This window comes from Talpa occidentalis, unplaced genomic scaffold, assembly GCF_014898055.3.
Source record: "Talpa occidentalis isolate TD23 unplaced genomic scaffold, MPIMG_talOcc4v2.1 talOcc4.3, whole genome shotgun sequence".
Classification (NCBI taxonomy): Eukaryota; Metazoa; Chordata; class Mammalia; order Eulipotyphla; family Talpidae; genus Talpa; species Talpa occidentalis.
In genome coordinates this window covers 70,397,059-70,424,536 of record NW_023603184.1, presented here as the reverse complement: position 1 = coordinate 70,424,536, position 27,478 = coordinate 70,397,059, and the positions used below count along the sequence as shown (strand labels likewise).

General features: G+C 36.9%; 1 protein-coding gene across 25 annotated transcripts in view; it reads left to right on the top strand.

The window, feature by feature from the left end:
* Positions 1 to 27,478, top strand: part of NCKAP5 (NCK associated protein 5) — a 1,249,968-nt gene that overhangs the window by 648,309 nt on the left and 574,181 nt on the right. For all 25 annotated transcript variants that reach the window (XM_054699647.1, XM_054699644.1, XM_054699660.1 and 22 more), the window contains one exon: positions 18,136 to 18,209. In XM_054699647.1, the coding sequence (XP_054555622.1) occupies positions 18,136 to 18,209 (74 nt within the window). The remainder of the gene's footprint in view (positions 1 to 18,135; positions 18,210 to 27,478) is intronic.

Below are 27,478 nucleotides of genomic sequence, written 5' to 3'. Positions count from 1 at the left end.
TCCCAAACGCATTATACTAGAAGTGGTGTGGGTGTAGGGTACTGTACTGAAATGCCAATTAACTGGTTCCCAAGGAGCTGTTTCTTTCTGTAGAGTTGACCTCTTCCTGAAGGATAGCAGACAAGTTTAAGTGTCTTTAGCTCTGGGATTGCACAGCTGAAGGAAGGACCCAGGGCTCACCACATTACATTAGAAGGTTCTACAGAATGGACACACAATATCCGTTGCAGAGGGTCCAGTGAATTCAAGCTCTGCTTTACTTGTTTCTGAGGCCCCCATAGTCAAACATAAACTAATCCCCTAAATCCCAGCCCCAGGCCAGAATGAAATTAATCCTCAGTGAGGACAATTCTTTCTTACCCCAAATTCCTACTTCCCTCTCCTTGCTCTTCAGTCTGAGTGGGAGGGGCTGGCCACAAAACACCTTGGTTCAGTTAATGAGAGAGACTACTGCCCCCAAAAACTTTCCTGCTCTGTTTGCTCTAAACCTGGAGCTTTTCTTGTTTAGCTCTACGAGGGAGTTTTCTTTGGGAAATGTTTTGCATTATAACTCTTGCTTTTGTCAGTCTCATTAAGGTATTTCTGCCTTCCAGAATTCTTCATAACTTTTAGTCCTTTTCCTTGTTTTATATTGATGATACAGATTTCTTCTGTGTGCTCAGGTGTGCACATGTGTCTTCAGAATATCACATTTGAGAAGCTTGCTGAGAGTACGATGTATCCCTTCAGGGGTGTACAGCAGGAGGACACCTGTAGTCTACTATAAATTGTCACTTGATGGGGGTGTAAAGACCAGATTTAGGGATAAGAGAAAGATGGCATGGTCATTGGTGGCAACCTGTATGTTCTGTTGCTTTTTGTTTTAGAAAATGCATCAGGGGCCTCCCAGGTGGTGCAAAGGGTTAATCACAGCATTGTGAAGCTATCTGTAGCCACTAAAGCTACTCACATGACACAGCTGGCCTCTTCTGTCTTGCCTGCTGCTCCCCTCAGCAGTGTATTTCAGTCTGCCTGTTCTGTTCCCCACTCTGTTTCTGGTGAATCCTCTCACCCTCTGCATCCCAGAAATGTGGTTAACGGGCAACATAGGGCCTCCCCGATGGTTCAGCGGGTTGAGAGCAGTGCTCTGAAGCTGTCTGCAGCCTCTGCAGCATGGATTCAATTCCCGGCCAGCCAGGGAGATGCCCATATGGCGCAGCAGACCTCTCCTCTCACACCTGCTGCTCCCCTCAGCAGTGTATTTCGGTTGTCTGCCTGTACTGCTCCCTGCTCTGTCTGGTGAATCCTCTCACCCTACTGCACCTCTGGCCTGTACCCCAGCTCTTGTATAAAAAATAAATAAATCTTTAAAAAAAAGTAACGGGCAACATACTCAAGCCTTTGAATCCACAACTGCTTTCAGGCTCAGAAAGTCCAAATAAGGTTTATGTATTAATGCACATATGTGTAATTCCCTCATCCAGTAGGATAGAGCCTGTTTCTTAAGGGAAGCCTCTTACTAAGGAGCAGTGTGAAAACAAAACAATACAAAATAATCCCTTTTGTGTGGCAAAGGGCATCTTCCCTGATAGCCCAAGTTTTCCTAGAAGAATTCTTGGATGTAACACAAGCAGAATTATCTGCTCTTTTATCTAAAACATCTTTCTGTTCTGTCTCATAAAATGGAACTGTTAAAAGACTCCAGTGACCTGACTCAACTTGGTAGAGTGGGCCGTGTAGGCCATTCAGTGAAAAGTTTAGCTTATTGAGTGTTTGATTTCTGTTGGTTTAATTATTGTTGTTGTATTAGACCCTCAAAAATAGATATAGTCTGGGGCCTCCCCGGTGGCTCAGTGGTTGAGCGTTCGGCTGCGAAGGTGCCCGCAGCCTCTGCAGCACCGGTTCAATCCCTGCCCACTGGGCGAGGGTCCCACATGGCGCGCAGACCTCTCCTGCCGCCCGCTGCTCCCCTCAGCAGTGTACTTCGGTCCTTCTGCCTGTTCTGCTCCCTGCTCTGGCTCTGGTGAATTCACTCACCCTCCCGTGCTTCTGACTGTGCCCGGTGCTTGTATAAATAAATAAATCTTTAAAAAAAATAGATATAACCTGCATACCGAAGGCCAGTCTCCAAAGGTACTGAGGAAGAATTGGCAACATGTCCCTTCCTAGTTGTTGGTGAAATTATATTTCTGGGTGCTACCTGACTCCTGATGTAAGAACCTGATTCTTTGTGCTAGAACCTGGAATTTGCCATTTTCTTAAGTACCTCTGTAGTCTCTCAGGAGCACTGAACTTCAAGAACCAAAGAGCATGCTGGTGGAAGATTTATAGGGACAATAACTGAGGGAAGAAATCAAACACTGTACAAAAATGAACAATATTGTAAGAAAATAAAAAAAAATGTTTAATAATAAAAAAAGAACCAAAAAGTATTTTCTAGAAAGCTTCATTCACATGCTATTTCTGTCTGTCCCTGGCATCATATTTTCTTTATAGTCTCTGCAATGAATACTTGGAAAGCCTATTGGACTAAAACTTTTGAATATGCCAGGCTATTAGAGACCTCCATGTCAGCAAGTGCCACTAACCCTGCCAGCACAGTTCTGCCTCTAAGTCTTGTACTTGTTCTTCTCTGCCTACATGAGCCTTCCAAGATAGTTACCTAACTTTGAAATATCATTTCATTTAGGTATTTGCTCAAATGTTCTCTTCCTCGACCAGTTTATATTAACCCCACCCTTCTACCTCAGCGCTTCATTTTCCCTTTCTCTAACTTTTTCACATACCACTTTCACATACCACTTTTTCACATACCACTTTCACTGGGCTTCTCTACAAAAAAATGTAACTTGCATGAAGGTAGAGACTTGTCAGTATTATTCATGACTGGATTCCCCAGGTCTAGAAGAAAGACTTGAATGTAATTAACCTTCAAACATATTGAATACTTGAATTTGGTATACTGAATATTGGCCTTATTGGTTTTTTGAGAGGACAGAGGATTGTACTAGCTGTAACCAATAAATTACAGAATGTGTTACTATAAGTGAGGGCTTTTTCCAGACCAGTACCAGAAGCTTGTTTGAGATGCAAATTATTTGGCTCCATGAATAACCATGCAATGGGAAACTTTGGGGTTTGGTCCCAATATCTATTCTTACAAGCCCACCAAATAGCAAATGACAGCCATTAGTGTGACAACATAAATGTATTATTCTCCATAGTGATGCTTCAGTCAAGTTCAAATGCATTAGTTTTTTGAAATACCTAAAGTTCTAACTGTGAGTAACATTGGTGCCAACTAGCCTCTTGGCATCTGTTACTTGCTAGTCCTGTGCTATGTGCTAGGATTGCAAAGAGTATACATCATGGCCTTTCCATAAGGATCTGGTTTCACCAGAATCAGGAAAGTTTTGGGGGAATTATCGGAGGTGAAAATACAGTGTGACCAGCCAGATTTTGAAGGGTATTAATAATAGTAGGTTGAGAGAGCAATCACCACTGTAGTGAGAGAAATGAATGGAATTTTGTGATACCTATTTGAATGGAAGTAAACACATGAAAAGTACAATTTGATTCAAAATGATAAATAGGTCAATTCCTAATGTGTTTTGCTGAAATTGTTCTATCTATGACCAAATTCTTCTATTTAGAGTAGCCTTTTCGAGGCTTCTACTTACATGAAGTTTTGTCAGTGTCTTCCATCAAAGCAAGAATCAAGGTTGAAATGAGGATAATAGGACATTTTTTGTATATATATATATATATATAAAACTATATATAACATTATGTATTTTATATATATATAACATATATAGTGCTACATTGACAAATGACATGCTACTAACTTAGAAATATTGAGGATAGATTAAATTATTTTAATTCTACTTCAGGATAAAAACCTAAACATACATGATTTTTTTCACCCAAATGAATTTCTTCATATGACTAACATATATTTATCTCCCAAACTGTTACAAAAGCAATAGTATGAAAACAGCACAGGGATATTAGAAATATAGTAATCACTCCTCTTAAAATTATGTATAACTCTTAGATATTTGAGTATAACATATCAGTAATAGCATCTTGGTCAAATTTGATAGTAATAAAAAGATGTCATGTTTGGATTTATTCCATTGCTGGAATTAGAGTGCTAAATTTGGAACTACAGTTTAATTGTTGAACTAGACCAAGGGTTTATGGTAACAAAAGCAAAACTAAAATCAAACTCATGCAAAATATGCACATAATACAAATTTGGTTAGTTATTTCTAGCTGTGTTTCATGACTTTACATATAGTTAGAAGCCCCTATGTAGGGGCTAGAGAGAATAATTCTGACTTTAGCCTCTACTTTTTCAGTATAAAATCTGCTGGAGTCAGTTAGCGTGGGAAGTATATTTGTTGTTTCACTTTTGCCTGGAGCAGTAGAAAATGTGCTAGATTCAGCTATTCTCTCACATCTGTCAGTTTGACCCTAAGCAAATCATTTGACCATAACGTGAACCTTAGTTTTCTAAATTGAAATGGTGACTATGCCTCAAAAATATGACAATCAAATGACAGTCAATCAAGTTCTTTGGAAAACTATATCAATCCATCAAGTAACAGATGTTAAGTTGACTGCTCAGTATTTCACTGTTTGCCATGCTAATTTCAATTCAAAATAATTTACTAATAGTTGTGTTGCCTACAGTATCAGTTACACTGCTATAACAAAGAGACCCAAAGATCTACTACTTAAGAAACTTATTTCTTGTAAGAGACCCTTATTCCTTGTAAGGTTACCTTACAAGGTAACCTTTACAATCAATCACTTTTGCCTCTTCAACATGCACCTTTTATCTCAGGGCCCAAGGTTGGGTAAGCAACTTACCTTTAAATTTGCATTTCTTGGGTATGGGATTCATTGATTGTTCTTATACCTCCTTGGCTTAGTAGTATGTTCATACCTAGTTTCCTGGTATATAGACTCTCTTGCTCAGACGTCATGTGTTCAGCTGAAACAGGAGAGATTTGGTACCTGTCTTTCACAGAAATGAGGGAAAATATATGATGGGGAGAAATTCAGCTCTCTCCAGCAAATTGAGATGTATTTTACTATAAAGGCTCTTAGACTGTACTCAGAGTTTGATTTGCATTGATTGCATTGTCTTTGTTGTAAATAGCAGGCAATAAATTCCAGTGGCCTTGAGTCCTGTATGTCTATATTTTATCAATATTAATTCTTATTAATGAAATCTTTGTGCCCGACAGATTATAGAGACATTTTCATTGTTTGTGTTTGCTGTGCATCGTTGTGTTTGCTGTGTGTACTAAATCCCTCCATTTGATAGTCAACATTAGTTATGCCTCTTTGCATTTGTATTGATCTTAGCGTGTATGACTTACCTGGTGTAGATAAATAATGTTTTTAAATCTTCACTGGGATTACGAGATCAGGATGCTCTAATGATGTAGCAACATTGTCAGTATTTTCTCTTTGAGATGATATTAATGATTTGTACTACTAGAATAAAAATCTGTATGAGTTAATTTTGGGGAAACTGCCTAATATCAATATATAATCACTATGATCACTGTAACCTTTTCAATTACAAAGCAGTTATGGAAGACCAGGCTGATAGTCTAATAACTTCAGATTCTCTTGCTATAGAAACCAAACATATCCAGTTCATTAAATGATTCACATCTTTATTTTGAGTACTTGTTCAAATGCTCTGCTTGGTATTAGAGGACTTCACTTTTGTATCAAACTTTGAAGAGTTATGACATATCCTAAGAGACTTGTTAGGTAAATTATTAGATATACAGATCTAATAATGGTGGGTGGGAATATTTGGGTGATTGTTGGAACCCTGGTATGGCCACTGTATTTTTCCAATAGAAAATGAAAGGGCCTGAAATAGAATCTGACTCTTAATGTAAGGGATGAAAAGGAAGAAGACAAATACTTGGAAATGACAGAAATGACAGAAAGGACAGGAAGTAGTTTCAGAAAATCCCAGGGAGAGGGAATGATTTTCCACATGCACTTGGAAATGCATCTGCATGCTTGTTTGAGATAGGAACTTTCCAGAGCACTGGGAAAACAGTAGCAAGGATACCCTGCTCAGGAACATGTAGGCACTGACCCTACCTTTATATGTTTGGGGATAACGGATCATGGGCTAATTCTCCTTCTCAGGGAAAGATATGGATTTTTAATAAACATCAAAGATTTAGATGATGTATTATTAGTAACTCACTGCTAATTACAATAAAAATAAAATCTCAAAATAAAAAAAAAATAAAATGTCACATGATAAAGGAACTGGCCATAGGAATGAGCAGTATTCTGAAATTCAGCCTCATGGAGAACATTAGTAGCTGTAATAGAACAGTTGCTTCAAAGAGATTGCAATAGAAGTCAGGTTCACTTTTTTGAAGAGTGAATGAGAAAGAGAAATACAAATGACTAATGAAAGATTGACAGTGAAAGTAATCTCTTAAATCTGGTATTACTGGATTGTTTTTGTTTTGTGGTGCTTGGCATTTAAAAATGTATCATTGGAAGCACTAATGTTGCCACAGATACCAGTGAAATATGAGGTACCGTTCTATGAATTACTTTGCTGTATAATTCCCAAAGTGAGTATGCTTTAGTTTTTTACGTTCACTGTACAGAGGAATCTTTTAAGGTAAAGAAATAATTTTTGAGGGAGAAAGTACTTATACAGCTGGTATTTCCTCATTGTGGAAATTCCCATATTTAATGATAGTTCCATTGATTTGAAGAGCTGGCTGCCAGTTCATGATGCTTTGCCCAAAAATGAATTGGAAATTCTATGTCAGTAGAGACAAAATTGCTAACTGGATTTCACAAGCTCTGTCATAAATTATATTGGTTAACATATGTAGATTATATGGAGGGATTTTGGATTTCTGAAAGCTTTGATAAAGTATTCTATTTTAAACTCCTTTTTAAACAAGTAATGTGTCAGAACTGACCTAGAACAAACAATAGGAGGTTCAATTAAATGGGTTTATGCTACAAAAATATGTGATGTTCAATATATCTATAAACCTCTAATTGCTTTGTATGTCTCATACTAATTGCCCTGAAACATATGCACTAAAAAAGTAAAAGGCAAATTTCCTGAAATACATCTTTAAGATGGTTATAATTTGCATAAGTTGTAGCCAAGGAACAGATGTCTTTTTAATGCTGTACCTTTTGTAAAATTCTTGAAACTTATTATACAAATATGCCTTGATGTAACTTGGTGTTCTAACTTGGGTGAAAAGTTTTAGCAGAACACTGACAAGAGCAAATATTAAAAAAAAAAGGGTGAGGGGAAGGATATAAACAGGGGCATCATTGTTTAAACACCAATTAAGTATAGAATAATACAAAGGAAATGTTCATTGTGATATTTTACATCTAGTTTTTAAAAACTTTATTATAATCAAATCTTTGTGGATGTTATTTTTGGGGACTATATTCTAAATAAGCTGTTTTAAAATTTGTTTGCTGAACATATTCAATTGAAATGATAGGAAAGTACAGAAAAGAATTGAAATTGACCCATAATACCAATATATGCTTTATTTTAAAGAACTTTTATTTCTTATTCACATAGCTTTATTTTCCCTGACTATTTTATTTATATTTTCAAAATTATGATAAAGTATTATGCAGTTTTATATCCTACTTATTTCACATAGCAATATACTATTTTTCTTTTTTTTTTTTTTTTAAATATTAAATTTTATTTTTATATTCCCCCATACAATTGCAAATGCCCCATTCTGACCCCAATCCTTCCCCTCCCGCCCCCCACCCCCCAAAAAGTGTCTCTGGTTCATAGTTTTTTGTTGATTTTGATTTTCACTTTCTTATATTCATTTTCCTGGTCCCTTATTTAAGTTTTCTAGATTCCTGCTATGAGTGAGACCATCCGGTATTTTTCTTTTTCTTTTTGGCTTATTTCGCTGAGCATGATCCCTTCCAGTGCCATCCATGTTGCTGCAAATTGCATGTGTTTATCTTTTTTGAATGCTGAGTAATATTCCATGGTATATATGTACCACATCTTCTTGATCCAGTCATCTATTTTTGGGCATTTGGGTTGTTTCCAAAGCTTAGCTATTGTAAACAGTGCTGCTATAAACATAGGAGTGCAGGTGCTCTTTGGAATTGATGTTTCTGTGTCCTTTGGGTAAATACCTAGGAGTGGAATTGCTGGATCATATGGAAGCCCTATGTTTAGTAGGTCCAGAAATCTCCACACAGCTCTCCATAGTGGTTGGACCAGTTTGCACTCCCACCAACAGTGCACAAGAGTTCCTTTTTCTCCACATCCTCGCCAACATTTGTTGTTGCTAGTTTTTTTAATATGTGCCATTCTCACTGGTGTGAGATGGTATCTCATGGTAGTTTTGATTTGCATTTCCCTGATTACAAGTGATGTTGAACATTTTTTCATATGTCTGTTGGCCATTTGCATTTCCTCTTCAGAGAAGTTTCTTTTTAGCTCTTCTGCCCATTTTTTGACTGGATTATTTTCTTTGTTGTTGCTGAGTCTCATCAGCTCTTTGCAGATTTTTGTGATCAGTCCTTTATCATTAGTGTTGGGTGCAAAAATGTTCTCCCAGTTGGTGGGGTTTCTCTTTGTTTTTGTTATTGTCTCTTTTGCTGTGCAGAAGCTCTTTAATTTGATGTAGTCCCAGCTGTTTATCTTTCTCTTCACTATCACTGCTTTGGGTGATGTGTCTTTAAAGATGTCTTTGATGTGCAAATCCCGTAGTGTTTCGCCTATATTTCCTTCTATGTATTTTATGGTTTCAGGTCTTATGTCTAGTTCTTTAATCCATTTTGAGTTGATTTTGTGTATGGTGTGAGGTAGTGGTCAAGCTTCATTCTTTTGCATGTAGCGACCCAGTTTTCCCAGCACCATTTATTGAACAAACTTTCTTTGCTCCAATGCATAGTCTTTGCTCCTTTGTCAAAGATTAGTTGACCATAAATCTGTGGGTTTATTTCTGGATTTTCTATTTGATTCCATTGGTCTGTATGTCTGTTCTTGTTCCAATACCATGCAGTTTTGATGATTATGGCTTTGTAGTATAGTTTGAAGTCTGGGAGTGTGATGCCTCCATTTCCTTCTTTTTTTTTCAGTAGAGCTTTGGCTATTCGGGGTTTTGGTGATTCCATATGAATTTCATCAATAATTGTTCTATTTCTTTGAAGAATGCCATTGAGATTTTGATTGGAATAGCATTGAATCTGTATATTGCTTTTGGTAGGATGGCCATTTTAATAATGTTTATTCTTCCAATCCATGAGCAGGGGATGTCTTTCCATTTCTTTGTGTCTTCTTCTACTTCTTTTAACAGTGTTTTATAGTTTTCTTTGTATAGGTCCTTTACCTCTTTTGTTAGATTTATTCCCAAATATTTGATTTTTTTTGTTTCGATAATAAAAGGGGTGGTTTTTTTGATTTCTTCTTCTTCAGATTTATTGTTTGTGTATAGGAAGGCTACTGACTTTTGCGTGTTGATTTTGTATCCTGCCACTTTACTGAATTGATTGATGAGTTGAATTAGTTTTTCTGTGGAGATTTTGGGGTTCTCTATGTATATTATCATATCGTCTGCAAATAGTGATAGTTTGACTTCTTCTTTTCCTATGTGGATTCCTTGGATGTCTTTCTCTTGTCTTATTGCTCTGGCTAGGACTTCCAGTATTATATTGAAAAGCAGTGGTGAGAGTGGACACCCTTGTCTTGTTCCAGATCTTAATGGAATTGCTTTCAGCTTTTCACCATTGAGAATGATACTGGCTGTTGGCTTGTCATAGATGGCCTTTATGATGTTGAGGTATGTTCCTTGTATCCCAAGAATTTCAAGGGCTTTTATCATGAATGGGTGTTGCACTTTGTCGAAAGCTTTCTCAGCATCTATTGATATTATCATATGGTTTTTATATTTCTTTTTGTTGATGTGTTGGATAACGTTGATTGATTTTCGGATGTTAAACCATCCTTGTGCCCCTGGAATGAATCCAACTTGGTCGTGGTGAATTATCTTATGGATACATTGTTGGATTCTGATAGCTAAAATTTTATTGAGGATTTTTGCATCAGTGTTCATTAGGGAGATTGGCCTATAGTTTTCCTTTTTTGTGTTGTCCTTATTCGGTTTTGGTATTAGTGTAATATTGGCTTCATAGAACGTGTTTGGTATTGTCCCTTCCTTCTCAATTTTTTGGAAGAGTTTGTGAAGGATAGGCACTAATTCGTCTCTGAATGTTTGGTAGAATTCATTTGTAAATCCATCAGGTCCTGGGCTTTTGTTTTTGGGGAGGTTTTTAATTACCATTTCAATTTCGCTGCTTGTAATTGGTCTGTTTAGGTGTTCTATTTCTTCTTTATCTAGCTTTGGGTGATTGTAGAGTTGTAGGAATTTGTCCATCTCCTCTAGATTGTTGAACTTGTTTCCATATAACTGTTCATAGTAGTTACTGATTATTCTTTTGATTTCTGCTGTGTCCGTTGTGATTTCTCCTCTTTCATTTATGATTCTGTGTATTTGTGCTTTCTCCCTTTTTTCCTTTGTGAGCCTGGCTAGGGGTTTGTCTATTTTATTTATTTTTTCAAAGAACCAGCTCTTGGTTTCATTGATCTTTTGGATTGTTTTTTTAGTTTCAATTTCATTTATTTCTGCTTTGGTTTTTATTATTTCTTTTCTTCTACTGGTTCTGGGGTTTTTTGTTGTTCTTTTTCTAGATCTTTGAGCTTCGAGATTAGGTTGTTTCTTTGAGTTCTTTCTTGTTTCTTGATGTGAGCTTCTATTGCTATATATTTTCCTCTTATTACTGCTTTTGCTGCATCCCATACATTTAGGATATTGGTGTCCTCCTTGTCATTCAATTCAAAGAATTTTTTAATTTCTTCTTTGATCTCCTCGTTAGTCCAGTGGTCTTCCAGTAGTGTGGCTTTTAGTCTCCATGAGGTAGGATAGTTCCTTGCCTTCTTTTTATGATTTATTTCTAGTTTGATGCCTTCGTGGTCAGAAAAGATGGTTGGTATGATTTCAATCTTGGTGTATCTGTTGATGTTTGTCTTGTGCCCCAGTATGTGATCGATCCTGGAGAATGATCCGTGTGCGCTTGAGGAAAATGTGTACTCCGTTTTTTTTGGGTTTAGTGTTCTATAGATGTCTGTTAAGCCCAAATGCTCTAGGTCCTTATTTAGAGCTTTAGTTTCTTTACTTATTTTTTGTCTTGTTGATCTATCCATTGTTGATAGTGGTGTGTTGAAGTCTCCCACTACATATGTGTTTTCTCTGATGTCTGTTTTCAGAGAGGACAACAGTTGTCTGATATATTTTGGTGCTCTTTCGTTTGGTGAGTATATGTTAATGAGTGTTATTTCTTCTTGAAGTATTGTCCCCTTAATCATAATGTAGTGACCATTGGGGTCTCTTTTTATTTTCTTGAGTTTGAAGTCTGTTTTATCTGATATAAGTATAGCTGTTCCTGCTTTCTTTTTTGGCCCATTTGCTTGTAGGATTGTTTTCCATCCTTTGACTTTGAGCCTATTTTTATCTTTTGTAGCTAAATGTGTTTCCTGGAGACAGCAAAAGTTTGGGTTTTGTTTCTTAATCCAGGCTGCAACTCTGTGTCTTTTTATTGAAGAGTTTAGTCCATTTACATTTAGAGTTAATATTGATATGTTAGCATCTGTATTTGCCATTATGTTTGTCTTTCCTTTGATTTTATTTATTTATTCTTTTAATAACTTTTTTTTTTTTTGGTCTTCTTTCGTTGTTATTCGTCCCTCTGAGGTTCTGGCTTTAGGATTCCTTGTAGTATTTTTTGGAGTGGGGGTTTAGTCGCAATGAAATTCCGGAGTTTCTCTTTGTCTGGGAAGGTCCATATTCTTTCTTCATGGAGGAAAGAGAGCTTTGCGGGATAGAGTATTCTTGGTTGGCATCTGTTTTCTTGGAGTCTGTTGACTATGTCCCTCCACTCTCTCCTTGCCCGTAGTGTTTCTTCAGAGAAGTCTGATGTCAGCCTGATTGGTTTTCCTTTGAATGTTATCTGTTTCTTCCCTCTTGTCAGCTTCATTATTTTTTCCTTGTCCTGGATTCTTGGGAGCTTTACTATTATGTGTCTTGCTGTGTTTTTCCTTTCGTCGTGGAAGTTTGGTGTTCTTCTTGCTTCTTGTATATCAATTTTCAGCTCCTTCTTCTCATTTGGGAAGTTCTCTTCAATTATATCCTTGAATATTTTCTCTGTTCCTACATCTCTCTCCTCTCCTTCTGGAATTCCTATAACTCTTATATTTCCTTTCCTCATGGAGTCAGATAGTTCGCGAAGTCTTTCTTCATTCTTTTTCCTTCGTACTTCTCTTTCCTTTTCTGTTTTGGTTCTTTTTATTTCTGTGTCTTCAAGATTACTTATTCGTTCTTCCATTTCATCTATTCTGCTTTCATTGCTTTTCCCAGAGTTCTTTAGTTCCTCCATTAATTCTTTGATCTCCTGCATTTCTCTTCCTTCCCTCTTTAGGGACTCAATTTCCTTCTTCTGATCTATCACTTTTTTAATCATGGCAATTTTAAATTCTCTTTCTGGAAGGCTCAGAAGTTCTTCCAAGTTGCTGTCGTTGCAATCTGGGGAGTGGTTTTCTTTTTGTGGTGTGCTTCTTTCCTGAGGAGTTGTTAGGTTGCGTGTGGTTCTTCTACTCCCTACTGTCTGTTTTCTAATTTGTCGTATGCGTTGGGACACTGTGTTGCTCGGACTGACTGACATCTTGGGTGAACTTCTCCGCTCCCCTCTGGCTCTTCCAGGAGCCATCTCTGTCTTCTGGGGGAGCTTTCTGCTGGTTTTAGGCAGTTTTTACTGAAGAAATGTCCCTGTTCTCAAATGGCGAAGCGGGATGCAGTCCCTGCGCCTCCGGTTTCAGGCACACTCTTCTGCGCACCCGGTCTGCCCCGGACGTGGGTGCCTGCTCCCTCTGTGGGCTCAGACTGCTGGTCGGAAGGGGCCTGGCGTGGAATAACTTCCCGGCTGGCCACTGGGTCCTCCAGAAACCTTCTGCCCTTTTCAAGCAGTCTTAAGAAATGTCCTGTTTTATAGGGTGTTAGTGACTTTTTTTTTCCTGGTCGCTAGGTGGCGCCAGAGATCTCTCCTATTGTCCTTGGGGGGCTGTTTTTCACCTCCCCCACCCCGTGGGACAGAGAACAGAGCGGGAATGGTAGGGTACACCTCAACAGCTTTGGGGTGCTGTGTCTGCCTTGTGCCCCACCGTCGTGGAGAACCCACGCCCCGAATTTTCGTGCCCCGGGTCTCAGTTCAAAGCCCTCAGTTCCAGGACGCGGGCTGTAGCCCAGTTCAGTGGCGCGGGAATGGCGCCTTTTGCACAGCTCCCGTGCCTGGGCGCCTGGTTCCTGCTCACTCAGGGAGGGACCTTCACCTCAGTGAGGACCTCCGCGCGTCTCCCCGCAAGCCTAGGTCGTCTCCCCGCAAGCCTAGGTCGCAGGCGCGGGGACCTGGGCAGCCGCGATCCAGGTCTGCACTTGCTTTTCAAGCTCCCCGAGCGTGCCGCGTTTCCTTGCCAGCTTACCGGCAGCCCGGGCTGTGTGCGGGTCTCCCGGGGGTCTTTGTTCTTCTCTAATGGCGCCAGGAGCCGTTCGCTCACCGCCGCAGCGGATCCTGCAGGGTTCGCCTCAGCTCCCGTTCACGGGGTGTGTTGGCTGCAATAGTTCCTTTCCGCTCACAGTCCCGCTTGCTGCGTTGTTTGTTCTTGTGGGCCGTTTTGGTTTGTTGTTTCCTCCTCTCTGCTGGTCGGAGAGTGCCGCCTCTGTGGGCGGGGGAGGGGAGCAGGGTTCTGCGCTTCCCTCCCTTCTAGTCCTCTTTTATGGCCACTTTCTTCTTCGGGCAGTTCGCTGGCGTCACCCGTTTATCTTCAGTGTCCCAGTTCTCACTGGGACCTGCTGCTTTTCCTCCCTATTCACTTTTTTTAATGGGAGATCTTACTCGCAGCGTCTCCTCGCCGCCATGTTGCTCCGCCCCCCATCAAATAATCGCAATATACTATTTTTCATTTTACTATATATTCTTTACAAATTTAAAGAATTCTATAATTCTTCAAATTGATATAAAAGTAAGTTTTATTTGATCATTCTTGCATAATTGGAAGCTAAGCTATATCCGGTTTTTCATGCTGTGAAATATTTTGAGTATTGCTTTTTAAATCTGATTATTCAGAATGATACTTAGACATGGAATTTCTATATCAAAGGCACTCGGATATTTTAAATTTTGTGACATATTACCAAATTGTCTTCCTCAACACTTGTATATGTAGGCAAACCCAACCTTGTGCTGAAGATTTTCTGATTAACAAGTCAAATATAGAACAGCTTTTCTCCATATGTAGGGATTTTTTAATCCTTCTGTTTCCCTTTTTTTCCTCCTTTCTTTGACCACCACAAAGATATACACAATATATGTATATATATCTCACAGAGATGTTCTATATCTTCCTTCTGAGATGTTCTTAGTTTTATTATCACACATATTTTTAGAAGTAAAAATCTTTTTTAAATTCTTCTGAAACTTTCACAGTATGAATTCCATTGTTTTTAATTCTTCACTTGGGTATGGAATGCATTTGTGTGCACACAATATATATACACATATATACAAATGCATTTCTGATACATATTTTTATCCATCTCTTGCGTATTTTTATATATGTATGTATACATACATGTACCTTAAAGTTTAAAATATTTACACACATATTCTTTAGTTGATAATTACAGTAGATATTTTATATTCTGTAGTTACAAATGCCAGAAAGAGTATGCCTTTCTGTTTGTTATACAGAAGTTACTTAATTTCATAATCCCTAAGTGCCCATTGCAATGAACCTTGGGGGGTAATACTAGAGGTAGCCTGAGTCAGCCATTTTTATCTTCTTAGTAGGAAACCCATTGGTGTGTTTGGATGCTTGCAGTCTTATTCCACCCCCACCATTTTTTTTTACTTTTATTTATGCATATAAGAACTGGGGTATAGGCCAGAGGTACAGAGGGTGAGAGGATTCACCAGAGACAGAGTGGGGAGCAGAATAGGAGGATCTACTGAAATGCATTGCTGAAGAGAGCATCGGTCAAGACAGGAGAGGTCTGCTGTGCCATGTGGGTTAGTCCCTGGCTGGATATTAAACTCATGTTACAGTGGCTGCCAATAGCTTAATAGTGGTGAGACTTAACCCCTTGCGCCACCAGGGAGGACCCAACCCACCCCCACCATTTTTATTCATATGGTTGTGGAAGTATAGATAATTTCATTGAAACCCTACCTGGAATATGATTTGCCCTTTTGTATGCATAAACAATACTTTCAGTAATACATTCTGAAATGTTCTTTAATGAGCTGTTATTTATATTTCAAATCTTGTTAAATACTCACGTTAGACAAGACTGCGTTTTCTGACTTAATATTCTTTATAGCTCTATTCATTTTTGTCTTTTTCCATTACATAGGACAGTATGCATTTTCACGTTTTATCTAATGTGGGTTTTGTTATAGGGAAAGCAAGAAAAATAGATTATTCATCAAGTTAATAACTTAGTTTCGATATAGCGGCTAACCTTTTTAGAAAAGGGATATGATACTATGTAAAAAAAAAACATGTTCACTGTTTGGTGGACAATATGAATATGCTTACTTAAACTATTCCATTTAATCCTTACAGTACCTCTGAAATTATTTGTTCCTCTGATGAGGGAAAAAAAATAAAGATTGGAAAGACTAATCAACTTGCCCAAGGGAACATATCTAGTAAGTTCCAAAGCCAGAGTTTGAACCTCAATCTTGGATCCAAAGACCATATTTGTAATCACTTATACAGTTGAGCTTCAACCTCTAACTTCAATTCTGCAGAAATAACAAAATAAAAATAAATGGTTTAAATACAAGCCAATTTTCTAGAGTTGCACATGCTGTAGACCCTGTTTACATTTTAGGGTCCATTTTCGAGTATCAGTCTAGGGTCAGTGCTCCAGGCTCCCTGCTTCCCACTCCTTAAACTGCTAAAGCACCACACTTTAGGACCTTTTGTATGCTGCTTCCTCTGTCTGTGGTGTTTTTCTCCTGCCTTCCCTATTCTATATATACTTGCCTCCTTCTCTTTCAGGTTCTAGCTCAAATAACACTTGCTCAGAATTGCCTTCTGACTTTATGAAGAAGAAATTCAGTATTTTAAGTCTGTCTTATCACCTGTTAATTCCCTTCATAGCATGTGCTCAAACTGTAACTAGATTTGTCTCCCTTTATAGAATATAAGCTCTCTGAGGACAGGAACTTTGCCCTTCTTGTTTATTACTGTATCTACCCAATTTAGAATAGCACTTGATGTAAAATGGATGTTTAAAAACAATTGAATGCAGAATGGATTTGTTTGTGTGTGTGTGTGCAGTGTCTTTAAATTTTTCAGAGGGATATATTTGAAAATTAATATTTTGGATAATTTTGAGTATTTAAATCACGTTTAAAACTTCATCAGGACACTTAATAACTATGACTACAAACTACTACAACTACCTGCAGTAGATTTTTGCTTTGGTTTTGACATGATCCAGTTTTGTAGCAATACTCATCTTCAGATTAGCTAAGTATAAAACTCTTTAGCAAATTACAGAATCCTAATAGTTTTAGCTAGATGAAGATTTTATATGCCCTCTAGTCTAACTGAAATATTCTGGAAAGGTAAATAAAAAGATTTCTCCAAACCTGCATATGTAGCTTTAGGTCTAGAAATGCAGGATAGGCCCCTTCTCATTATAGCAGGACAATTCTTGCACTTGTCCAAACTTATAATGAGTAATCCTTATAGAAGTAATATATAGTATTTAAACAAAATAAATTTGTACTTCAAATAAAGAGTTAATATTAATTAAAATTAAAATAATCTCATATCCATAGGAAATGAAACAGTAACTTTTTATAGCTGCCTTAATAGTGAAATCATTGCACAGTATTCCAGGAAGGCAGGGGAAATGTAAACACAGAAGTCTCAGGGCAGAGCCTCAAATTAAAAGGAAAACCATCCACTCCAAGGTAAAAATTATGTGAATTCTTACACATTGTATTTTGTTCATAATCAAAACATTTGTGTACAAATCTCTTATTCATAAATGACCATTTTTCAACTAAAATTTAGTATCTTGTAACTTATACAAGTAATTCTCATGAGACAAAACAATTTCTCATTGTTAAGTTTCTTGAAAATATGGTTTGCTATACAAAGATCTACACATATTTTAAGCAAGATATCCCTTGTCTTCCCTGTCTTCTAAAGTCAGATTTATTTTCTAAGAGTCAGAAAGAATTTATCTTTTAATATATGTAAGAAGATTAAGGCAAATGGCCATGTGTTTTCTCAGTACAAAAATATGCCCAATAGAGCATTCTGTTGTTCAAAAATTGTTTTGCTCAAAAATGATACTAATAAAGCCAGTGTAATCAAGACTTATATCGTATACTTTATTCTTACTCTTCTAGCAGCACTAGTTCCCTTTTACATTAGAACATGGATCCCAGTGTAGACAAATATGAAAATTAGCTTTTCTGTGAGATCCTAATTATGATTCTCTAGAACTTCAGTTATCTTTAGTGTTTTCTTGAGAGAATGATTATAGAGTGTGGGTAAAATAATACTAATCTCTGGGCCTCCAAGTGGCATAGCGGTTGAGCGCTGGGTTGCGAAGCTGCCCGCAGCCTCTGCAGCACCGGTTCGATCCCCGGCCTCAGGGCGAGGGTCCCACATGGCGCGCAGACCTCTCCTGCCGCCCACTGCTCCCCTCAGCAGTGTATTTTGTCAGTCTGCCTGTTTGTTCTCCGCTCTGGCTCTGGTGAATTCTCTCACCCTCCTGCACTACTGACTGTACCCAGTGCTTGTATGAATAAATAAATAAATCTTTAAAAAAACATATTACTAATCCCTAAGTGACTATGCATGTAATTTATAGTCATGGTCTCTTAGAACTGGGGTGGCTAAAATATTATCTTGTCCAAAATCTTCTTTGCAGAATTAGTCTTACAGTTTTGGTGACTATATTAATGAGGTTTTATTTATCTTCATATCTCCGTTTGCAGGAATACATGGACTCCAACAAATACATTGAGCATCTGTTAACTCAACTTCAGGAGCAACATAGAAGTCTCTGTAGGTGAGTGAAATCTATGGCCTTAACTCATACAGCCTTGATCTTGAAAATGCAAAATTGTCTGTTTTCTTCACTTGGTACCAAAAACTGCCTTGGGGGTAAGAGCCACCAGTACTTACCTAGGGAACTGTATTCCTTTAATTAAAATAAAGCAACTGTGCCAAAATTGTCCTTAACTAAAAAATCTACTCAGCTGAAAGGGTGGCGGAAGTTGTGACACTTGTCAAGTACAATAAATTAATGTGTCTGCGGTTATATGATGTATTTTGGAAACAAGAACCTAAATTCTAACCCTTGAGTGCTTAGATTATTTTTCTGTAATTAAAAGGTAGAACAATTTTTCTTAGAATTCCTGCTTCTCTTCATATTAAAAGGGGAAATATTTTAAGAATGTTGTTGTAAAGGTCTCCGATATTGAGTTTCTGTTCTGTATGCTAGATTCTGACTCCAAATAAGGAAAGATAGTTAGAACATTTGTGCAGGTGGATTGGAAAAAGTAATTATCATAAAAATTATATTTACAGGTATTTATTCCCTGGGTGTTTTTTTTTTTTTTTTTTTTTTTGGCCAATTGAGACTGGTGAAATGGTTGTTGATATTAGCATTTAAATCTTTATGTTTCCTGGGGTCATGTTCTTCATAGGTGCTGATATCAAATCTGAATTTCTTTTTCTAAATTCCTGTAGCTCTTTTTATCTGGAATAAATATGCTAGTGCTTAATTACATGATACCTCATAGTACACTGGAATTCATATAATTAGCTTTATCTCCCAAGGGTCAATAATTCCCCCAAATCCTTTATTTCTTATGCTCTCATGGCATGGAATAGTTAGTTTTCTCTGTACACAGAGATGGCAGTCAAATATTTGCTAACATTGTGGCTTTCTTGCCCAATCTCATCCAAATCCATTACCTTTGCTGCCCCTTATTTCTATCCCTTGTAAGAAATTCTAATAACACTGAAATTTGACTTCCCAAGGAATTAACAGTTCTTGGGTAAAGTACCTGATATTTTCATTTGTTCTGTTTGTACACTAGTTTTCCTCATGGAAAAAACCAAAATCTGTGATTTTAAAAATAGATAATATTCTATTTCCATACATGCAAATACAACAAAAGTGTGTATCTGAAGTTTGATTGCCACTAACACACAAACCACTTAACTTTATACAACTTAGTGCAATGTTTGTTAGATTTGCTTTGAGAACTGTAACTTGGTTTTGATACTGTTTTCTTTTATAAAGCCGGTATATGACACAAAAACAACCACAATGTGTTTATGGTGGTGTGCTTCTTAAGTTAGATATTTCTATAGAGTCACTACCATGAATATTTATACGATTATTTAACTGAGTTGTAATATTTTCTCACACCTATATGTGAGAATATTTTGCTTCCTTGTCTTACAAGAGGAAATATAGCAAAAAATATCCTCTTATGCAAGAAATTCATTTTACTTTGGTCAGTAAGTGTGTCTTAAACACATCATTGAGAAGTAGTAAATGTTTCTCAGGTCTTTGAACTCACAATCCTGCAAATCTGCATGGAAAAGTCTATTTTCCTACTTTCATAAGGTAGTTTAAAAAAAACCTTTTGGTCTTCTCCAATATGATTAAATTAAAATCCAATTTCAGGCACAGACTTAACAGAGTAAAAGCTCAGAATTTTTTATGCAATTGCTTTCATTTTCCTTCAGAAATTGAATTAATGCTGGTGAAGAAGCAAAAGTTTATATATAGTGTCAGAGGAGCTAATAAAAAACTTAATTTGAATAACAATAAAGGGCAATAATGACATTTGAATAGTCAGAATAGCTACCAGTGAGAAAATGGAAATGGAAGTATAGAAAAGAAAATGAAAACCGTTAATAGATTTAGATACTATTTATTGAATCATGAAGTTATACTTGATTATATTTTGCAAACAGATCTTGACTGGCTTAAAGTGATAGGTTTTACAATGGCTTTTTTTTTTTTTAAACTACCATAGCTGCAACCATAGCCAAATTGTTTTCAGTAAAGGATATCTGACTGATAATGAGTAGAGGGGAAGTGACTTCTGGTTATCATTAAGTTTTTAAAATGCTTTCTTGTGTTAGGGTATAATTTGTGATGTGTAGAGGATCATGGAAATGGCATGTCTTGTTCATAAGTACACTTGGATTTTCTGCAGTTTAACAAATGTTCCCATAACTCAGTATGAACTTTCTTCTGATTTCATTATGCCTTTGATTGTAGCTACTACAATTTTCATAGAGTAGACTGCTTGTCTTTACTGCTGATGTTAACTGACCTTCCATTTATACTTGAACTAACATATATAACTTAAAGACAAACTCTGAATATTTAAATCTTCAACAGTAATTATGGTCAATATTTGTGGACACAATCTTTTGAAAACTGATCAAAAGCATAGTGGACATATATCATACTCATTGCTTCCTACTGAATGATAAAAGAAATGGGCAAATAGTAAAATATTGAGTGCAAACATTAGAAGTCCATATTTTAATGGAGAGGGTTACTAATCTTAAGTAGGTTTTAGTAATTTCTTACAGCATAAGTATTTGCTGTGACAAAAATATGTTATTGTAATCATAGTCTTGAAATATTTTGTAGTCTTCTACTGAAATAGACCGATAACTTCTTTGGGCTTTCGAATTGCAAGGATATTTGTGAAGTGCAAATATAGCTGTCTACAATAGGTATTCATTTAGCTCAACTGACTTTTGACATATATAGAAGAGAATTTCCACAAATTCATCTGGATTAAAGGAATGAGTCGATCTCCAAATTAGTCTAAGGCTGGAGAATCACTCTCAGTAGGTTTAATTTGCTATGTATTCCCAAATTTGATAAAAAAATTGTCACTGATGTGTTTACTTGTTTTACTAGTTGATTTTAAGTGTGATCATAAATTTCTGCACATTTGTTTTAATATGGTAAGTTTAGCATTAGGAAAGAATTTCTTTTGTACTTCTATATCTACTATTTCTGATTTAGTTAAATATGTATGTGACTGACAAAGATTGTAAGAAAACAACTGCTAAGAATGTCTTTTTGCTGACATTTGGTGGAAATCTCTATCCAGTCACAGGCACAAATTAAGAGTTTAGAATAAATGCAAACAGTTGGAAAATTAACAAATTGAATTCATGAATATTTTTCATGTTGATTATTCTTTCATGTAACATAGTAAAACTATATATGAAAATGAAAGCAGTATAATGATGCTAAATAACTGGAAAGAGGACTGAACTGGAAGTTTTAGAGACTTGGATTCTTGTCCTGGCCAGCCTGAACTGGTTGCTGGGTCTCAGTCTCTGAAACTGAGTTTCCTTATCTGTAAAGAGCTGGGATTTAAGATTGCTGAGAATTGAGATTATATAAAGCATAATGTCTAATACTGCTTTTAAAAAAACACATAGGCATGTATAAACGTATATACTACTTAAATACTGCATAATCAAGTTGTATAATACATGTCCTGGAAAGCTTCAAAGAACATAAGTTGAAATAGCAACAAATACCTACCACTTGCCAGTAACAAGATACTGAGACACTGTCAGTGTTGACTTAAGATATTCAGAGCTCAAATTAGAGACAATATTATCTATAGCCTTTAAGTTCATAGAGAATAAATATTTTTGCCTCACCAAAATCAAATTAGAGCTGGTGAAAACACAGTGCCGATTACCATACAAACTCTAGATCACTGAGTCCCATCTGAGCAAACCATATCTAGGCTAGAATGTTGACATTTGGGGCCAGATCATTCACTACATGCCAATAACATTCACCAAGTATGACCACCAAAATATGTCTGACGTTTTCCAAATGTTTCTAAGGGGTCAAAATTAACACCACCACTACTTCCTCCCACCCTCCCAAGAACCAGTAATGTAAAAATTATTTACCAAAGCATTTTCCTAAGCATATTTCAAGAAACACTATACCCTGGGTTGCTATGTTGTAAATGTTTTAAGAAAAACAAAGACATTCTGTGGTCAAATCTAAACTGCATTAGGTAAATCAAAAATAATTTTTTTCATTGCAAAACTTCTCAGTCATTTATGTTTATATGTGCTATGCATATCAAATATGCAATGCAAAGTGTATTTTTTTATATTCAAAAGGGCAAGTTTATTTTACAAAGGGAGAAAAGAATAAAGGGTACTTGCATTGACATAAAAGGACAGAAAGGCTGTTCCTGAAAGGAGCAGGTTTGCAAAGACAAATACCTGATATTCACAGGTGGGCAGCAGGATTGCTGCCCAAAGCGTATTTTTGACTTCTTGAAATAGCAAATATTTCTTTGCTAATCAATTCTGATAAGAGTCCATGATAGATACTTGCATCAATGGTGATCTATTTTGTTTTTTTTTTTTAAAGATATATTTATTCATACAAGAACTGGGGTACAGGCCAGATTCGTGGGAGGGTGAGAGAATGCACCAGAGACAGAGTGGGGAACAGAACAGGCAGACTGACAAAATACACTGCTGAGGGGAGCAGCGGGCAAGACAGGAGAGGTCTGCCGTGCCATGTGGGACCCTCGCCGGCCTCCCAGCCAGGATCGAACCGGCGCTGCAGAGGCTGTGGACAGCTTCACAGCGCTGCCTGTGCCACCAGGGGAGGCCAATGGTGATCTATTTTGACCACCAAATACATAAAATCACAGCTTATATTCCCTTGACCTTCCACCCCGTGTAATTTCACTGGTACTAGAATGGGTCACTTGGTAAAAGTTGAGTGAAAGGTCCATATCGGTAATAAAGAGAAAGCAGATTTGTGGAAAAGGCAGTTCCAAGTTCTTCATTGTTTCCCAGGGTGCTGCTCAATCCTCAAAAACCAAATTCCAAGATTGAAAAGTATGTATAGATCCCTAGTTAGAATAGGTTTTCCCAAGGTCCATCATAGTCAACAATAAAATTATTTTTGTGCATCTAAAAATTAGATTTTTGCTTTCTATCCTATATGAATCTTATATTAAGGAAACATAGGAAAAAATAGGGCAAAAACACTTTTCATTCTCATATTGCTTATCTAAGTAGAATGAACACTGAAATAAAATGAGCTACATTCCAAATACTCCTGTTCTTCATAATTTTAATATTTGGGGGAAGAGATAATTGACACCAGTTCTAAAGTTCACTGGAGCTGTAGTCATAATTTCTGTAAAATGTGAGTGAATGGTGCTAGGGTTGCTACATGCTGTTATTTTCCCTGGGAGAAGAAACTCTTGCTAATTTGTTATCTTATAATTGTCTTGTAGTTATCAAATAGAGGTAAGAAGCAAAAATGCATTTGTCCTGAGAAAAGTCAGGCCCAGAACCTCTCAGAGACGTACCTTCAATATAATTTGGATCTTATAAGCATATTATCCTGGCATCTTTGAATTAGCACGCCTCTATCCTCAAGGGTTTAATTTGTGTAGACTAAGAAGATGGCAAGTATTAAACAGGTTGCCTCTGCTATAATCATAGACTTTCACTGGGAGACCTTAATTGGCAACAAGTAAAAGTGCTCTGCATGAATTCTTAATGGTGGACACCAGATAAAATAAGAACTGTGATTTGTTTTTTAAATCCCTTCAAGAGTGAAAGAGGCTATCTCTGGGGGATAGAATGTGTAGCAAACAAAGAGAAAGCTCAGTGCTCTGTAATAGCAATAAAAGCTCTGAAAGCAAAACCTCACGCTACGCTAACTCAATAACAGCACATGGTTTCCCAGCTCTGCATCCCTGTCTCACTCTGCTGGGGTCAAAGGAGACCAAGGCTGGCAAGCTTTACATTATCTTTACCTCCTCTCAACCTCTAGGCAGAATTTCTCAATCTTACTTGTGCTTACACTTGTCCCAGAACACAAGGGCCACCCTGGAAACCCATTAATGTCACTTCTCAATTACCCACCAGGGGTTGTTTCAGAGATGCAGACTGTCTCAGACCCCTGCCAAGATGAGAGTCTTGCCTTTAAGTCATGCCCTCTGCCCAGCACAAGGGAGAATAAATCAGGGCTCTGGAAATTGGGTATTGCCACATGCTTCAATGATTATGTCAGTCCGGGACAGTGGTGAGATGGGTTTTGGGCTGAGCTGTATCCCAAAGGATACTTATTATAGACTGATGGCTCTGCTTTAGAGGAGCAAAGGAGCATTTATGCGTCTTTTCAAAGCTCTGAAGGCCCAATAAAGTAACTTCATTGACTAAGGTGATTTTTGTTCAGTAATAAAAGGGGTTAGTAGTACTAAGTCCAGAAAGGTTTCTGGATTGACTAAACCACAGATCACCCAGGCTCATATTTGACCTTAACTTTAAGATTGATTAACATTATTGTTTATAAGTAACCTGTCAGATCTGCATTTATTTACATAGAGGGTTGCCTAATGTTTCAACCCAGGTCCTCTGTGGCAAGGAAACTCCAACAATGCCAGAGTCAAACTTTATATACTTGTTTTCATGTTTCTTATAAAACTTGCCTACCCTTCTTTAAACTAAAGAGCCACACTAATCCAGCAGAGAACATTTATTCAGAAACTGACCTAATAAATGTATAAAATAGATTTATATTGAAAATCATGTGGGTATTATCTTCCCCTTTTCAATCCAACTCTGCTTTGCAAAAGAAAACAAATCAAATATATTTATCAAGACTATACCACCAAAGCTGGTAGAGGAGTCTGTAAAACACCTTGTAGGAGACTCTCGTTCAAAAGTCCAGAGGTTTTCCAAGGAGATGGTGTTTAGATTTGAGTCCCAAGTAGAGGCAGATTTGGTAGAGTGAGGGCAGATGAATAATCGGTTATTGAATAGATTGAATTTGAACGGCCTTTGAGATTTTGGAGTACAACTGTTCATAAGATGATGAGAAATTCAGGTTTAGAGCTCTTTATAGTTAATAAATAAGCAACAGTATAGTCATTGGATTAACCTACAAAGATATAAAATCGCCCTCTACTGTCACAGGGGAAATATCGCCCAGTTTAAAGATGGATTTACTGCAGCCATGGGAAGCTGGAGTTGAATAATGTTGTGCAAGTAGCTGCACAGCTGATTTGAAAATAATTCTACTTCTCATTTAAACAGGTTTATGTTCTTCAAAAAAGACTGCAAAATACCAAAAAAAAAATATTTCAACGTCAATAGGATTTGGGGGTCACCCAGTGAAATTTGCCACTATTTAATCTGAAAAGATTTGAGTTAAAACATGTTTATTATTTTTAGGCCCCTGCTTATCTTAATATGATAGCTAGGGACCTAATGTGATTTATCTGAAATTAAAGTAAAGAGCCTTGAGCAAAAGGCATTTTGTAGATTTATTTGGGGTGATAAAGATCACAAATATTCCCTACAAAGTTGAAAGAAGAAAAACTCCAGCAGGCAACAATATGAATGACCCTCTTGACATAAACGCATGTGTTGAGATTGAAGTACACCCACAGGAAGAAATGACAAAGTGCTTTTATTTTTTTCTAGGAGGAATGAAATGGGTAATTTGCCATAGCCTTATACTTAATTTTAATTTTAATGGAAGAAAAAAATCAACAGCTTGTTAGCATGCGGACACACTTGTGATTTCTTTAAGATGTTAGAATATAATAACTCTAGATATATCTCTCAATTTGTAATATCTCTAGTTATAATTTTGTTTGTTTAACCCCCAATTTCTGTAGGTTTCTATGTACAGAGGACTGGCAGCAAGTTGTAGCACCCTACCTGTACCTCTCGACTCTGCAGGGAGGTGTTTGGGCTCCTGAAAAGGAATAATTAATTCCTGTCCCCTTCAGCATTTATGGTGCATTGCAAACTTCCATACTAAAAATTAGATCTCACAACGCCAACACACAGCAGAGGATGAAAAGATGCCCCCCCAAAAAGGGACAATTTTTTTATCCCCTAAAATATTTCTGATATTTGTTCTAGTTCACCTGGGACTTGTATTTTGTTGGTTAAAAATGCCACCAGGCATGTGCTAATTGATTGGTGATTGTCCTGTGCTATTACAAGGCTCAAAAAAATACCCGGTTCTTTCCGTGCCATGAGGTCTTTTGTTCCTGATGCCATCCCTTACTATCATCCTGGTTAAGTCATTTAGGGATTCTGAGCATTGGTTTCCCATTGCTCACAAGAAGGGATTAGAAGACATTTTAAAAGCCCTTTCTTTGGAGTTAATAATCTGTAATTCTTGCCAGTTGAAGGGTTGGATGATGAAGCTACAAGTGATAAAAGTTTAACTCTTTTAGCAAAGAGTTAAAATTGACAGTTTTCCTTCTTGAAAGAAGGCAGAAAGTTATTCTTATGAACCTAGTTTTCTCTTTTTTTGCTGTGTATATTTTTTTTAAATTTTTAGTTATTAGGCAAAAATGAAATATATGTAAAAAATATATAAAATTAAAAAGAACCTAGTTTTCTTTATATTCTAACTCTTATGCTGTGTCTTGGCACTGAACCTTCCAGGGGTAATAAAACAGCATGCTGGCAGACCCAGGGCACCAGAGCAGGGCGAGTGTCGACCACTTTCAAAAGGTTTTCCAGGAAATTGTTCTCTTGAATAATGTTTCAGTTTTCATAGATGCTATGAGCACAGCAGGATCCAAAAAAAAAAAAAAAAAAAGAAAGAAAGAAAAAGCACCACTGGGGTTATGGTCCCTGTTAAGGAAAATTGTATTGTTACATAACATCTCTTTACTATTCCTTGGAGATTCACAGACTCACTGGCTAATTGAAAGCCAGAATGTTTGTATTTACCTGGATTTATTAAGTTTTACTGTTTATTTGGGTTTCTTGTATCTCTTTGAAAATAAAGATAAGAATAGGGTCAGTTATAGCAGGCTACACTAAAAGAGATGTTCTTTGAATCAGACATACAAATAGGTCTTTGGCCTTTGAGACCATCTGTTATTAGGATAATGTGATTTGAAATGTATCAAGAGTTTTATCTATTCAAAAACATTCCCATTGGACTGTCTGAAATTCTCCAAATCACCCCTGAAATCTGTACTTGCCACCTCTTTTAGTTCCTCAGAGTATCTTAGCATTATACCTGTGGAAATCTGAGTCTTGAAATTTTTTTAGTAAAGTCCAATACATATAAAATGAAAGAAAGGAAGTCATATCAGAACCACTATAGTAAAAATCTAAATATTTCTATTTCTAACCACAAATGGTCCTATCAACACTTGATTGCTGATTATTCCTTCCCAGTTGCTCAATTACAGACAAGACTGACCCCCTCAGTCTAGGTAAAATCTAAGTCCTCCTGATCTACTACTC